The sequence below is a fragment of the Centruroides vittatus genome, unplaced genomic scaffold (assembly GCF_030686945.1).
Source record: "Centruroides vittatus isolate TY-2023 unplaced genomic scaffold, ASM3068694v2 contig_221, whole genome shotgun sequence".
In the NCBI taxonomy this organism is placed as follows: domain Eukaryota; kingdom Metazoa; phylum Arthropoda; class Arachnida; order Scorpiones; family Buthidae; genus Centruroides; species Centruroides vittatus.
The window spans coordinates 2752577-2769762 of NW_027121377.1; the positions used below are offsets into that span (position 1 = coordinate 2752577).

General features: G+C 33.7%; 1 protein-coding gene and 2 long non-coding RNA genes across 3 annotated transcripts in view; all 3 read right to left on the reverse strand.

The window, feature by feature from the left end:
- LOC136970888 (uncharacterized) overlaps positions 1 to 17186 on the reverse strand; it is a 169326-nt gene that overhangs the window by 97735 nt on the left and 54405 nt on the right. The window lies entirely within an intron of this gene.
- On the reverse strand, positions 1252 to 11383 carry LOC136970895 (cytochrome P450 4C1-like). Its single transcript, XM_067265398.1, has 9 exons — positions 11298 to 11383; positions 7617 to 7807; positions 6695 to 6767; positions 6129 to 6255; positions 5898 to 6050; positions 4467 to 4641; positions 4078 to 4144; positions 3337 to 3516; positions 1252 to 1471 (listed from the first exon to the last, which is right to left on the reverse strand). Exons 1-6 carry the CDS (start codon positions 11381 to 11383, stop codon positions 4468 to 4470), a joined length of 804 nt encoding a protein of 267 aa, XP_067121499.1. The 3' UTR covers positions 1252 to 1471; positions 3337 to 3516; positions 4078 to 4144; position 4467.
- On the reverse strand, positions 12838 to 13305 carry LOC136970923 (uncharacterized). The gene is made up of 2 exons (XR_010880063.1): positions 13098 to 13305; positions 12838 to 12944 (listed from the first exon to the last, which is right to left on the reverse strand). It is a non-coding gene; the product is annotated as an uncharacterized lncRNA (long non-coding RNA).

Genomic DNA, 17186 nt, shown 5'->3' on the forward strand with positions numbered 1-17186 from the left:
GGCATTTGCGATTATTTTGTATTGTACATTAATTTAGTTTAATCTCCAAAATTCCAAAAAAAAACGTGTGTTTGCTGATGATTGAAAAAGGATTATCCGTTTTTGAAGAAGTCTGTGATCGTATTGACAAAGTGAAATATGAACTGTGCGTTTTAGAATTTTCAGTAACTCATGGTGGGCGTTCGGACATTAAAAATCACTTCAAATGTGCGAAACATAAGGCAAACCTAGTAGCAATAGAAATTTTCTCAAATATATTGTCATATTTTAAAGGCACCGATTTAAGTGACAAAGAATTTTTAAAGAAAGTTTACACTTGTGATAAATGTTAATAAGTTCTTAATAATAAGATATTTTCAGTTGAATTACTAAAAATTGCTTCTAACTCCTTGTTTGTTTTTTGTTAACAATTACTTTATTTAGCCTTTTCAATGATAAGTACTTATTCTAGTAGGCTTTATTTTCTGTTCGCAAAATTGTCCCGGTTTGAGAAAAAAATATTATGGTAAGCCTATTTTTATTAATAGTTATTACAATAAAAATAAGTAAAGGGCATTACATAACAGTAATGAAATGAATAATTTAAAATAGTTCTTGATTCTTCAGTCTCCATTTAGTTTTTAAAAGTAATTTAATCGTGTGTTTCGAGAAAAAAATAAAATCGATATTCTGCTACAACAAGATTAATACTTTGAGTTTCGTGTTTCCACATTTCGTTTTCGATTATTGTTTTTTTATTAAGATACGGTAACGCAATACTTGGGCAATCTGCCGAGGGGGGGTGCTTTCGAGAGGTCTTTCAAGAGTAACTGGCCCCTAATCGGGCGTTACAGACGTGGAGAAAACCCGGAAAACTCCACGTGGCCAGCCCGTCCTGGCCAGGTGCGAACCCACCACCGAACTCCCAGTGTGCAAGGAACGGGACCGCTTGGCCATTGGTGGGCCCATTTACTTTTAGATTCTCGAAGAGTGGATTGGATTAGATTGATGGGCAAGAAATGCAACACAAGAACAATCTCCCAAATGCAGAGGAAGCTGCCTGAAGTGCTTCCAACGGGAAATTGTCCCTAACTATCTATTAATTAAATTTTCCACTATTTTGCTCTCTGCTAATGGCCTGTTATTTAGAATCAAGTTTGAAAACACTGGATAAGATATCATTCGAAATTATTCACTACAACAATTACTTTATTACAAATTTTAAACATAATATACACAATTTATAAATATTTTTCGTTAGATATGTAATACAACAAAAAGTTTTGACGAAAAACGCTAAAAATATCATAAAATTATTCCAGATTTTTGCAACGTTCTTCTCTTGATGATGACTTAATTAAGATGGGTTGACTTTCTCCAAGTGTAATGAATTCCACACAAGGAACAATTTTCCGTGGATGAGTTTCTACGTTCAAGAATCGTATGATATTTGATAAACAAATCTTTATTTCCATCATGGCTAATCGATGTCCTAAAAAATTCAGTTTTTAGTTAAATAGAATTGGCAGATTTTCTAGTAACTTACACACGTACGAAGTGGCCGTGAACTTTCCTTGTTCAGACATTTCTTTACAGGTAAAATAACAAACACTCAATTAAAACGCATTTATTCGTTCTGCAGGGCACGTGTCATCTACAGAAACTGTTCACTCTTGTAAAGAATGTTGCTCGATGCAACATAAAACAACGAGTTTTGTTTTTGAGTGAAAGTATGAGTAAAATGCTACTGCTAATTTTGTCACCATAAAGTTTACCACGTCACAATTCTCGCGAGACCTTACAACGACTAATAGTTAACTGACTATTCGAAGTCAAAAGAAGACGGTATGTTATTCAAATTATTTAGACAATGCTTAGTATTATTTAGGAAAGAAATATATCGCTATTCACATCTCCACAACATTACATATAAACAAAATCCTCACTTCACCACTCTCAAGCAAGTAAAAACACAAGAATTATCGATCGAAGGCTATTCTAATATTAACCCTTCAACTAACACGCAATCAGATTTTTAGACTTTAATTAGGGGAAAACGGGGCAACTTCGGCACGATAAGAATAAGTTAAATTCTGTGTAATAAATACTGCTGTAAACTGAAAGAAAAGTGTTGTTTATTGTCTACTAGAATGTAACCATTCCATAGAATTGGTTAAAATCAGTTTGGAAATAAAAATAATCATAATAATAATAACTTTATAAAAAGATAGCAATTGCCGAAGTTGCCCCCATACCAGGGACAACCTCGGCAACAGTAATGGGGCAAGATAGGCAGTTATATAAATTTGTGTTATTAACAATGTATAAGTTGGAATTCATTATTAAAACAAAGAAATACAATTCCAAAAACCTATTCAATATTATAGCAACGAAATACAAGTTCAAAGGCATATTTAAGTAAAGAAAACGTAAACAAAAATTAATTACAAAAAAATCAAACAGATAATAAATGAAAACATCCTAATGCAAGTTAAAAGCAATATAAATGAATCAGTGAACTCAAACAAACAGTAGAAATAAAATATGCTTAACAACAAATTGTTTATGCCCTACACATATCGCAAATAAATTGAACCAACTCATTTTCCACATCTGTACAGCCACATGAGCCCACAGTTCACACTTGCAGCACATAATCCACTTTTCCTGAGTAGTTCTATATTGTTCATTGCAATAAGTATTTTCATCGTCATTTTCCGGTTCTTTAAAACGTTCCTTTAATGAACTTCGAATCCGATTTCTCCAAATCCATTGCCCTTTTGCAAGTTCCTGATTTTTTAACTTTAGCCTTGGCTTCTAGTGTGGCTTTGTATGGGGATTCAGTTATTTCTTCTGCTTTTTGTTGTTTACAGCCAAATTAAGCCATAGCAAAACACGATCGGGAACAAGATGGGAAACACTGCCAAAGATACCCCAATAGTCATGATTTAGAAACATTAAGTGAAACCCTGAGAATAGGGTACCGAGCCACGATCTGGCCACGTGAATAAGTTAATGTTTTATCCTTCTAACAGGAAAAATAACTTTCGTTATTATGGGATTATAACAAAACATGCCAATTCTATATAAATGGAAGCAAAATATTATAAGAAATTGAATAAAACAGACAATTTATTTTATATTTAAACTACGCTTTCGGAGAACAACACAGACACCCCACTCAACAAGCCGTCATTAAAACTCAACTGTCTAGCCTCTAAAAAGAGTCTCCTTTTATTTTGTATCAAAGAAAATTTAATTGACGAACTTGCCCCGTATGCCGAAGTTATTCCGTCCTCTCCTAAATGAAATCTTTAAGTTGCTTGATCCGAAATTTCTAAAAATAAAAACTCTTACCAATACATTTTCTAATTCCAGCCGAAAATGGGATAAAAGAATAAGGATGTCTCCATTTAGAATTCTCTTCAAGAAATCTATCCGGATCGATTACTTCTGGATTAGGATATATTTCAGGATTCCTTTGCATATGAAATATATCGATGAAATAAATGGCATTTTTCGGAATAATTTCGTCACCTGTGAATAGAAGTTGAGTGTGTGTATTGTAACGACATTGTGCAAAATCTGTGTAATTTAAATTTCTCAAACACGTCACTGCAGATATAGTAGAGAGTCGTTTATCCGAACACCGGTTATCCGAACGCTTTCCAGTCAGACTGTGTCGTGCTGAATCAAACTTTTTTTGATGCTAGATTAACTTCTAAAGTATAATTTTTATGTTTTTATATTTTTCAATATATTTATTTTGTTTGTACAAACTGAAGAAATAATTTTTAACGATACAATAGCCTCGATTATTATTATAAAAATTTTCGTTAGGCTTAAAATCGACGAAAATTCAACACGAAGCGACACACAACGGAGAAAACTTTCAATCTCGGACAGGTTAATATATTTTTTCGTACATAATCGGTTATCCGAAAGATCAGCTATCCGAACAACCCCAGTCCCAAATTGATTCGGATAAACGACTCTCTACTGTATTTAAATTTAGTTTAAGAAATTATAAGCCTTTTTACGATAGCAGAATTACCATGAATAGTATATAACAATGACAATTAATTTCAATAATCATACCAAATCGTAGCATTTTTTTCGAACTTCTCATCGTCACTGGCAATGCTGGATATTTTCTCAATATTTCCTATTTTATGCAATATTATAATAATTATTAACACAACTGATAACAAAAATACAAATAAATACATAAACATCTTTATTTTTTAAATGTTTTTATGTTCAATGTTTCCTTCTATATTGATACACAAATTGTAGGATTGGCTCTTTCTTGTAGGATAAATTTGATCAGGGTGATTTTACATTTATGAAAATTGCCGTTTAAATAATCGCTTAAATTACATACAGATGAAAAATAAATTAGTTTTCTGATATGAAATACTATTATGTACATATCGCGTAAGAATTGTTACATCTTATAGAAAACAAATAATAACATTGAAACTTACTTTAATGAAGAGTTCCAAGTACGTCCATTTTTGATAGATCTTCTTTTGTCGTACTTCTGTTTGGATCGTCTTGAAATATTTCATCCAACTCGTTCTGAATTTTGCTTTGAATATTCTGATATCGTCCTAGTTCGTATAGAGCCCACGCTAATGTTATGGAAAACGTATGATAGCCCTAGTTTAATTCAATAACCAAATTTAAAAAAAAAATGAAAATTTGAATTTAGAAATCAATATCTACAGATAAAAACTAAATAATGTGTTAAGTAACCTCGAATATAATCAACATAAATTTGAAAATAAATCGCTTATGAATAAAATTATGTGAGAAATCGTAAATAAACCGTGTGTTGTAAAGCATTTAAGTCAAGAAAATTTTTACTATTTGTTCATTATTAATGGCCGAATCAACTGGAAATTTGAACACGATTCGACGAAAACTAACTTAACTTTCAATGTATTTTTCGCTGTGTATTCCTAATCAAAACACTCTCGAGAGGTAACCTGCAGAGTGTACTGGATGTAGAAAAAGAGTAGCAGTCAGCCAAGAATAGTTAATTTTTATTTTAATTCCCTTCTTTGGTATATTAATGGAAATTATACAAAATGGACATGATTAAAGTTTCTTTATTCAGAACACTTTGCAGGTGTAACAAATATGCGGAGCGTCACCAAAATTTGTATACAGACTACGCAGAGGATGCGGAAAAAAATTTTGCAAACAAAAAATTAGTTTAAAAACTATTGCTAGTAGGTGCTTTGGAATACATAGTTTGAAATACAGTTTATCATAGAAATGTTGCGACTATGGCAAACTTAAAAGATCTTATTACACTTAACGTACGATACATCACTGGAGAGCATTTTCAATAAGATGTAGGACACAAGGTTCGTTGCCTTTAAATTTTACAACAGAACAATGTGGCACATTGAGTAAACAACTGTAAATAGCCTGTCTCTTATAGAACGATAACAGCATTTTCGTTGCTTTTGTGTACTTTCCTGTAAAGTGTCTCCTAACGGAAGATTTTAAATTTTGTTTTTTCAAAATCCTTTTCTGCATCCTTTACATAGTTTGTATACAAATTTTGGTGTCAATCCGCTAATTGGTTACAGCTAAACAGAGCTCCAAATGGGCAAATTTTAACTATATCCACCCTGAATGGGCCTATACTATTCAGCATATATGTCAGAATCATTCTTTAACTCTTATTGTAATTTACTGTATAAGCAGAGAGCTGTGCTAGTATAGTACCTAAAGTAGAAAAATATATAAAGAAAAAGTAATTATTATTACATGTTTTCTGAAAACAGTCAAGTCTGAGAGTTAATTTATGCACTACGAAATGCATATTCGAAAAAGATATGCAGGCAAAATTACTGTTTTATTATTACACGAAATAAAGAACACGAATACAAATCAATACTTACTGCTAATAGAAAAACCACAATGTCATCGATGACATTTTTCATCGTAACATCTGGATTTTTGTTTAAAGATAACAGAAGCAAGTCAGTACATGATAACGTATCGTTTTCGTCTAAATCCTGTGTATTTACTTCTTGGAGTCGTTCCATAACAATCTGAACTTAAAAAAAAAAAAATAGATATTAATGAACTTTTACGAATCGATTTTATTTTACATAATTAAAGTTACTAACATTCTTTACAAGTTCCCTTGCAATTCTTTTACATTCATTATATTTACGCCCGTATTTTGTAAGCGAAAAGATAGTATTTGACCATAAAAATACATTAAAAATTCTTCTTACAAGACTTGACTCCATTCTGTAAATATAAAATTACTTTATTGATTTACCGTAATAAACTTTGGTGTATAAGATCTACGTCGTTCTGAATTATTGTAATGAAAATTAGATGAAAATAACCAGTGAAGTTTTGTTAAACACACAGACAGCCTACCGCTCTGAGAAATCCGGAAGAGAATCGGAAATTATTCTCCTACAAAAATAGCATGAACTAAATAACTTGATCCTATTCATTTCAAAAATCAGAGCTGGCAGGTTCCCATAAACTTGAATAACCATTGAATGATTAAAATAATTATTCAATTACTAAAAATGTATCAGTTTTATATTCTTTTCATCAGTTGTTTGCTTATTTATCTTTTCCTACGAGTAAACCCTTCTCATAAAGTTACATTATTGATTAATAAAATAAAATAAATAAATGAGTAATTTAGAAATGTGAAACTAAAAGTACTTACTCTTCATCTAATTCTATAAAAGTAGAATGCATGTCGAAATATTTAGAATTTTTTGAAATTCCGATTATAGTTCCTGTTAAGAAATACAATTTTTGGTAACTAAAATTAGTATTTCCATATCTAATTAAAAATATATAATTTTTATAGCCATTTAAGCATATATATTAGTACTTCTTAGTACAATGAAATTCCGTTAACTCGGCATTCGATATGCCGGAAAACCGGATAAGCCGGCATGAGCAACTGGGCTTTGGGGAGTATGGCATTATCTAAGTTACAAGTATTTTAACGTACCTGCCGAGTTTCGTAGCAATTGGTCAAACGGTTTGTGTGTGCATAGAGAACAAACAAAGAAGCATCGTCCTTTATATATATATATATTATACATATATACATACAGGTATACCTCACCTTACGTAGGTAATTGGTTCCAGGAGAGGCGACGTAAGTCAAACTACGGTGAAAACGCCAATAATGAGCACTTAAAGACCACTAAATAAGATGACAACACAGAAACACAGATGTTTTCATGTTTCGTTCTCTAGAATTTATGATGATTATATTAATATTTACTGTAAATGTACATATTTTAATACGATTTTATGTGCTTTTAATGCTTTTCTAGTGATATTACGACTTCAATATTTGTGGCGGACGGATGTAAAGTCGAATAAAATGACTTAAACTTGATTTTTATTTTTCCATATACTTTTTTGACAAACGACGTATAATCGAGAACGACGTAACTCGAGGTATACCTGTATAATATATATATATATATATATATATATATATATATTATATATGGCTATAAAAAGTTATATATTTTAATAGCCATTGAGTATGAGAATTCTCTGCTTATTGTTTCTAAAATACTACTAATTTTCAATATAAAGCAAATCTTTTGTCTTTTGTAACTTACCAAGAAGAATAGAGAAAACATGTTTCCTTATAATTGGAGAAATTGGTGTCCATTCTTCGTGACAACTTTCCTTTAATTCATCTACAAATTTTCTTGCATTTTCATCAATAAGTGACTGAAACTTATCAAGAGTCTTTTGATTAAATGTTGGAGCAAGCAACTTCTTTCTAATTCTCCACTTTTCTCCATTCCTAAAAACAAGATATGTGTGATATATAAAAAGTATTACTAACCCGACAATTAATTACTTCAAATATCACACGAACTGAGGGATTACTTTATCGGACTATTATGGCTAAATAATTACTAAGCAATTTGACAGAAAACGGGCATCCATATCTTGTTAAATATAGTAATTATAAATTTATTTATTACATTTAACAAGAGATAACGTCCTGAAGCCTGCCTCCTGCCAAATTGCTTTGTAATTATTTAGCTTTAATACCCCAATAAAAAAAATCCGACTGTTCTTTCCATACATGTGATTGATATATTTACGTATTTTATTATCATCAATATATCGAATATAGAACAAATGTTAAAATATTTATTTTAAACTTACAAAATGCTTAACAATAATTATGGATTTTAACCTCGTAATTAAGAGTTTTATCGCGAAATTACCTAAGCTTTTTGCCATTTTATAATAGTCATAAATATAGAAAGTTTTTTAATATGATAACAGATGGCGCCAACAAATGTTGCCAGGAAAGTTAAGCAACTCGTTGCTGGTTTAAGGAGGATTCACACATGCGGCGCAGCAAGGAAAAGCGGTGTCGCAAACGCATCTTCGCCACGTGGCAGCACAACCACACAAGCGGCAATCCCCTTACATTTCGGCGCATGCGTTCAGTATTCAAGATGGCGAACGATACCGACACTGCCGCTATCCACGTGTTTACAAATTTTGTTTTGTACGGTTTGCTTTATTTAGCTAGAAGATTTTGTCGAAGATTCGAACGAAGATATTGGATTATATTGGAAGATATTTTCTTGGATCGAGAAAGAACTGGGGCCGTATTCTGGTCACCGTCTCTGGTCTCTCGTCTCTCACAAGCCGGTCGCTGATTGGCTAATCATCTAATCATCTGGATTAGCCAATCAGCGACCGGCTTGTGAGAGACGAGAGACCAGACACGGTGACCAGAATACGGCCCCTGGTGTACAAAATACGATTATTCCTCGATTAAAGTCTTTCCATAAAGAATACTATTTCGAGTAAGATTCGGTTGTTTTGTTCTTTGAATTAAATTATATATGATTATTTGTGTAGAACTTGTGTTAAATTTATTATCCTTTCCTCATTATTTTGATGTTAGTTATCTCGGTTAACCGGTAGAACTTTCCGCCATTAAAACATCACGTGATTGCATTTTCTCACGTGACTAACTGACGAACTGTTATTGGCTGATAGAAACGCATCTTGGCGGCAGTCGCCGCAAAAGATAGAATTCAACCAACTTTTGTGGCACGAGAAAAATCGACTTCTGCGACGAGAAAAAGTGACGTCATTCTGCCGCTTTTCCTAAACGGCCCCTACGGACGGACTTCTTACCATCTCTAACATCCTTCCGATCGACCTCTATATCATGGAGCGCTATCTCCTCCACAACATCAGGAGGTATGTTAAGACTGAACTCACCATTCAGCAACTGAATAAAAAGATAGCCCCTTTTATGGAAGGTGACCATATTCCCCGTCTCCTAGATTTAATTGCAACTAATGGGCTTGACATCAATTATATAGACTGCCACTATCACCCTGCTAAAGATCCCAATTACAACATCTTCATTAAAGATCCCCCCTCTGAATAACAACAGCACCAACATTTTCACCGACGGGTCCCATTCTGAACACGGCACGGGCGGCTCAGTCGTGGTGTATGACAGAAATAATAAAAGGCTCTACCAGCAGTACTTTAGACTTGAGAACTATTGTACTAATAATCAAGCAGAGTCGCTGGCGGTTCTAAAGGCCATTACCTATATTAAAAATAACATCGGCTCCTTCTTACACAAGAATGTCACCATTAACACGGACAGTCGTGTGGTCCTGCATCAAATCAAGAAACTGAACATCACGCTTCCAATTATAAAGGACATAATTACCACCCTCAACGATCTTCAACACGTCCATATTACCCTCACTTGGGTCAAGGGTCATTCGGGTGTCACCGGGAATGACCAGGCTGACCTCCTTGCCAAAAAGGCTGCCATCAACCTCAGTAAGTACTCCTACGCTAAACTCCCCTATAGCTGGATCACCAACCAGATTCATGATTTTGCTATTCAGCGCTGGCAACAGCGCTGGGACTCGGGAGATACAGGCAGGACTACCTACAGTTTTCTGCCATCCATTGTTAACAGGACAAAACTCTCTCATTTTATACCTAACTACGAATTGACTCAACTTATTACGGGCCACGGTAATATGAACAGCTATCTCGCCCGTTTCTTAAACAAAACGACGGGCTACTGTGCCTGCTCTCCGGTGGTCTGGGAAGACAGCCACCATATCTTGTTTGAGTGCCCGCTCTACAATACCGAAAGGCGGAACTTAATAAGAACGGCGCTCCAAGAAAATGTCCCATGGCCCTGCACTCCAGACATTGTGGTCAGCAATAAGCAACTCTACAGCGGACTTCTTAAGTTTGTTAAAGACATTAAAATTTTTAGTTAATCACACCGCCCTCTTCTACCCATATGTAACTCAGGGCGTCTTCTGTAATTACTTTGATTGTTTTGTGACCCTCTTTTCACAGACGGTCTTTTGTCGGGATCACTTACCCATGTTCTATGTACTCATGTAATTGTATTATATTTGTATGTATATTTTCTTTTGTGTAAATTTACGGACTCCATGTAAGGCCTCAGATAATCCCACTCTCCCCTCTTCACCATCTTTTCTCTCCCTTCCCTTCCTACCTCCATCCCCTCCCTAACCCCTACTCTCCTCCTCTATCTCCCCCTCTTTTCCTTCTTACGGCTATGCTTTCAGTAAGGCCATTTCTTCCCCCTATGTATGTATGCCGCTTTTCCTTGCCGCGCCGCATGTGTGCATCCTCCTTTAAAGATTGCTAATGTGTTTCTTAAACGTAAATATTTTTGCCGGGAAAGTCGGATATTTTATCGGATTTTTGAAATATTACTTCTAATAATAACTAATTGACGAGACTATGTCGTCTCTAAACTCGAGCCTCTGTCAACGGCGCCACACCTTAGAAGTATGAAGGAGTACATGTCAGGAGTTGCAATTTGGCACAGAGTATTTGATGCCCAAATCATGCGCACATAAAATAAACCAGACTTGTAGATAGTCAGGGGACCGAGAACAGGGTCAAAATAAAATACAAAATGCTGAGACTGTTTTTCTACAAACAGGCGCGAGTGTGAGATTTGCGCATGCGTTGTTCGCGCTCTTCGAGACAGTCTCGTCCCAAGAATAGCTTCACTGATTTACTTGTTTCCAATTATTTTCTGTATCTAATATTGTTTTGGGCAATATTAAATGCAAAAAATGTGCTGGCCTGAAATATTACAAATAGATTTTTTCCGATCACTCTGTTTGAATTTAAATGCATATTTTGAATTTTGTATACGAATTATTATTAATTTGAATCAGAATGAACCTATATAAATGATTATTAATATAAAATAGGTAATAGGTTATCGTGTAGCCTACCTGAGTAGCAATGAATCTGCCGCCATACCTTTCTGTGCATATTTCATTAAAGGTCTATCAATATTTTCGTCATCATCCAACAACATCTGAAATTAGATGCAGAAAACTCATTTGAATATTATTAACATTTGGATTACATAAAAATACAAATTTAGTTTTAAATGTTATCGATTGTATCGCATTTGTAAGACCATATAATGATGAAGTAAATTATCACTTATGAAATCTATTTAAAATGACAACCTTCTTTAAGTCGGTCTTGCATGGTATGTTAAATATAACTGTTATTACGTTAGTACGGGTCACAAGTATTTACTTTCTAGCATCGCAAAGGCTTTCGGGAGTGCTTTAACGAATGGTATAGACGTTGACGAAAGCTTGCAGGTGTAGAAATAGGTTACTTTGAAAGTAGCCTGGTTTAAGAATTTTCATGTATTGTATAATAAAGTCTGAGCAAACATTAATTTGTTTTGGATTCTATTAAACACTATGTATTCGCAATATTCGTAAATAACTTTTACACTGCAACTATGTCATGTCGTGTCTTACCACGACGTGTAAAGGACGCGTCGAGCGCAGCGCCTGAGGGCGAGGCGCCCGATATATAAACTGTGTAACCGAGGGCAGTGCCCTCTTTCTTTGTTAGACCCTGTTCTGTATATACAAGACGTTTTTAAAATAAGTGTGTAATGTGCTAAGTATCGTATCAATTCACTCCTCAGGTACTATTATTGTGAGATTCACGGGAATTTTACAAACTACAAAATCTGATTTTTATGTAAATCAGTCGGTAGCAAGAACACTTCAACTTCAATTGTATCACTTTTCTTCGAGATACTGAGCTTTCAATCTTTGAATATTTTTGAGCTTAGATTTATAAATTTCAATAAAATCAATGAAATAATTTACATTCTTACTCCTATAAAATATTTATGAAACAGCTTTGATTTTTAATCCCAGCGTAGCGAATACGTGGCCGCGCTTACTTTGTGGCCTACGGCGCAAGTTCCTTCCTCGCAAACTTTCAAATGCTCATGAGCGTCGTCAAACTTCTTGGATCCGAGAGGACGGACCGCCTACTTTCCATCGAAAGGTATGACGTAGAGTGACGTTGAGTCGATGACCGGACAATCGATGGTTTACCGGGCGATGATCGAACGAATTTCGTTCGACGTTGCCTTTGATCAATTTGCTTCAATATCTCCTAGTTTGCACCGGCCTTAAGTGTCATTGCCATTTTCAGCCACTGACACTTGATTCCGTGTTTGCGCCCGATGAACGGGCTGATCACGTGAATTTATTTCGGAGTTTTCTTCACGTCTAATACTTAAATAAGGACTAGTTTTCCTTAGGAAGTCTTTCTGAAAACAAATTCCTAAACTGTGCTGCATTCTCTCTTATATAAACACTATTTCTGTATACATGATAATTGTGATTGACACAATTCTACAATAAAATTATTATGATGCATCCGATTAAATGAGAATTAATGGATCAAATTTATGTTACGTCACCATTTACGGTTGAACTTACTTTTATCATATTCTGGACGAAATACAAATACCCATTCTGTAAAAATCAAATTCAAAGAGATGTATCCTTTACATCTCTGGTAAAGGAATGTTTCATCTATAAAGTTGTCAAGTCCTGAAAAGAATAGATTTGCGATATTAATATTATTAATTAAAATACAATATATATCAGGGTTTTTCCCGATATTACGCGGATAATTTAAAAACACTTTTTTAACACTTGACCATATACATCACAGAAATTATTTGTTCTGAAATAAAATCTTACCAATTTTCTTCGTTCTTAATTTTATTAAAAATTTCAAATAATTATGAAGTTGATTGGAATCGCCGAAGCATTTGGAATCCTTTATCCAATTATAAATACGAAGCGTGACGTAAATGAGTAGAATAAAACATAGTAAACCAATAATTGTATAAACCATTCCAGGATAGAAAACATTTTGTAGTATATTTCCCATATTTTTATGGCTGAAAAGAAAAAAATGTAATTTTTACATACAGAATAAATACAACTAACGCAGTAATTACTTCAAACAGCCTATCAAAAGGACAGCCGGATTCCTTTGTTGGGCTATTAAAGTTAAATACAATAGACCCCTCTATAACACGGGTTCATATAACACGGCGAAAAAATTGCGATTGTGTTCGTATAACACGCTAAAAGAGACTCGTATAACACGGTAAAACGTCATCGCCGACTCGTGTCGCGACAGGATTGGTCGAATCTGGACCAATAGCGGATATTGTACAAACCGTTGAGTTTAAACGAGCAGCGGACCTACTAAAAAACATTTATTATTCAACGGCCATAAAAATTATATTTTTATTAATGATGTCTCCAAAGTTCAGCAAATTTTTCGCAGAAAAATAACCTATCAGGAAACACGCGCCCGCCGTTCGATGATCCGCTCCGCGACGAAAACAAGCTTAAGCAATGGCGTCGTCGAACGGTGCACACTCGGTAAGTAATCCTACAATTTTTTGTTTATAGCATAGTTTGTATGGATTATTCCCAAAAAATTATATGTGATTTAGAAATGTTGAGTCAAATTAGTCTAGAATCTATTAATTTTATGGAAGAAAACTAGTGACGTAACGAATATTCGGTTACTGCCCGCTATTCGGCCGAATACCGAATACAGTCAAACCTGTTTTTATGCGCTCTTTTTATGTGCGATTGTGCGATTTTTTTAATGCGAATTTTTAATTTGTGCGGTATAGTTGGCGACTAGTCTCGTGCGATTCGTCATGTCTTACGTTGACTTATTATAGCTAAATAAACTTATATAGCATAAATGCACTTATTATAGTAATATTATTGCATGAATATGCGAAAAATGAAATAATTTACTTTTTAAGTCAACAAAACACCACCTGGACAAAAATATGTAAAACAGACGATAGACCAGACGATGCAGTCAAGTGCTGACATCTGTTGTCAATAAATTCTATTTCGTACGGTTTTGAGTTATTTTCTATGTGAGACTTTTTTATGCGGTCCCTGTTGACCGCATAAAAAAAAAATATTTTTTAATTGTGTCGCGAAAACTATTATTTACAGCCATTCGTGAAGTTTCGTGAGATTTTTTTTATGCGTTTTTTTTAATGCGGTCCCTATCCCCCGCATAAAAACAGGTTTGACTGTATTTAAATCACTATTCGGCCGAATACCGAATATTTAATCACTACTCGGACGAATACCGAATACCTAAAAACAGGAGTAAAAAATAACAAAAACAAAGTAAATTAATCATTTTGGTAACTTTTATTAATGCTGAACATTAAATTATAATTATTAAAGTTAATAAGAAATGGCATCTAACTCTAGTATTAAATTATTTCGTAATTAAATAATATTATAGCCTTTATCTAGCCCGATATCTTATGGCTTTGATGGCGTGTAAGTTAGAATGTATCGGGCATTAATGTTATTGTTTAGTTAATTATGTTATATTCGTATTCGCGTATATTTTAATATTTTTTACGAAACGTTTTATTGAAACTTATCGTATATAATGAAAAAATTATTTATCTATTTCCAGAAGATAAGTAACTAATACATAATTTATTTTATATATAAAGCAAAGAATGAGCATTTCTCATTATATACAAAAGATATCATTTGAAATCATGTTAATTTTAAAAATATTGACAAAAACAGTAGCAACAAAATATCACAAAACTTCACAAATAGAAACCTCCCAATAATATATCTGAACTGTTCCACAACTGTGGAGAAACTGAACCATATCTCCCCCTTAAAGTATATCCTTAGGGTACTATTCAGTCTACAAATACGTAGTAAAAACAAAATTTTAGTGCTTAATTAAAAAGATCGATTGCAAATAAAATAACTTATAAGTTATAACTTGCATCTAAAAACCAACAACTGCCGAATCATATCGGGCTATTTACGGCTATTACATAAATTATAAACCAATTTGGCACTAGAAATAGACGTTAGCCATCTCATATTAACTTTAATAATTATAATTTAATTTATTTAATTTAAATAATTTAGACCTACTGGAAGAAAAAATCGTAGTGACAGCGGGCTAATAGAGAGCAGGGTGCGCGATCCTTTGCCATAATGCTGCATAATTGCGCGCAATTTTCGTACGTGCGTTAATCAAGCCGAATAGTTTGGCCGAATATTCGACTATTCGGCCACGCTCCTAGCCGAATATTCGGTATTCGGCTGAGGCCGAATATACTATTCGTTACATCACTAAAGAAAACCTTTCAAACGGCCGTAGCCCCTAAACCGCACACGTGCCGGACTGTGATTGGCTCATGTATTTAAGTGACTCGTACAACACGGAATTTATATAACACGGAACATATCTACCGTGTTATAGGGGGTCTACTGTAATTACTAAGTAGTTTGTCAGAAGGCTGACTGCCAAACCGCCATCTCTTATTGAATATAATAATTATATATAAATTATTTATTTATTTATAATCATTAATGGCCCTTTATCTACAGATTAAACAATGTGACCCCGATTATATTCCTTTTGTAGTTTTAAGGAATATTGAAAATTAAATATTTAACTGTAAATGACTCAAATAAGCATCTATTAGTTTTAATAATTACCTAATATTTTAAATTACACTAGCATTAATTGTTGTCAATTAAAAAGCAATATTTCTTATAACTTAATTAAATAGTTTTGATAAGACAATGAATGTATAAAATGTCATATTATAAAAAACAAATTACGTAATATTATGCTTATGCTGTAGTTCAGCGATTCCCAAAGTGGGCGCTACTGTCCCTTCAGGGCGATAGAAGACTCAAGGGGGCGCTGGAAGGCAAGGGCGGTAGGGATGTTGGAAGACAAGGGAAACAAAAATTAATTTTAAAACAAATATATATGTATATATGTTACAGTCAAAACCCGTTTTTAGTTAGAACGCGTTTTAACTAGTTAAAACTAGTTTATACTGGATGTCTTTGTTAAAACCCGTTTTGTCTAGTAAAAACTAGTTTTAACTCAAATTCATTTTTGACTAGCAGTAAATTCTAGTTTTAACTAGACAAAACGGGTTTTAACAAAGACATCCAGTATAAACTAGTTAAAAACGCATCCTAACTAAAAACTGGTTTTGACTGAAACATAAAGTGATTCGGGGGAAGATGCCTACTTTTGATATTTTCAAACGGTGAAATCAGATATTGTCATATGTTTGTATGATGAATCGTTGGGCCAATATTGAGTGCGGAAAGCTGTAGTTGGCTACCGTTACCTCATTTTCTACATCCGAGAAGAATAAAAGCAAGATAAGAACGAAGTTTTTGTTGTGGAATGTTTCTAGAATCATTTTAAAACTAAAAGTTAAAATAGAATTTATTAAAAATTGCGGAATTAATGTGTGATGTAGTTAAGGTTCTAAAGTTTCCATTGTGAGCTACCGCCGATCCCGATCAGACATGCTAGAACACGTACAACGTAGGCATCTTACCCTGACAAATGGAAAAGATGCCACATTTTTCATGGGGTAACATGCCTATTTTTTGTTAATTGAATTCCAATATGCCTATTTTTAATAAATTTTTGTTTTCTCGTTTTATTGCAGGATATGCATAGAAATTATATAAGGACTTCTCAAAAAGGTTTTTGGACTGAAAAGAGCTTTCAGCTAGCTATAGAGCACGTTAGAACGGGCGGAAACTTAACAATACTTATACTGCGCTGTTATACTTACTATGAAGTACTTTGTACTACATATGCAATAAATTAAATTTGGTTAAGATATTCGAAAATTAATTTTATGCAATTATATTTGTTATCTTACCCTAATGGCATTTGGCATCTCACCCGGATACTTGGGGTGAGATGCCTAAAATGCC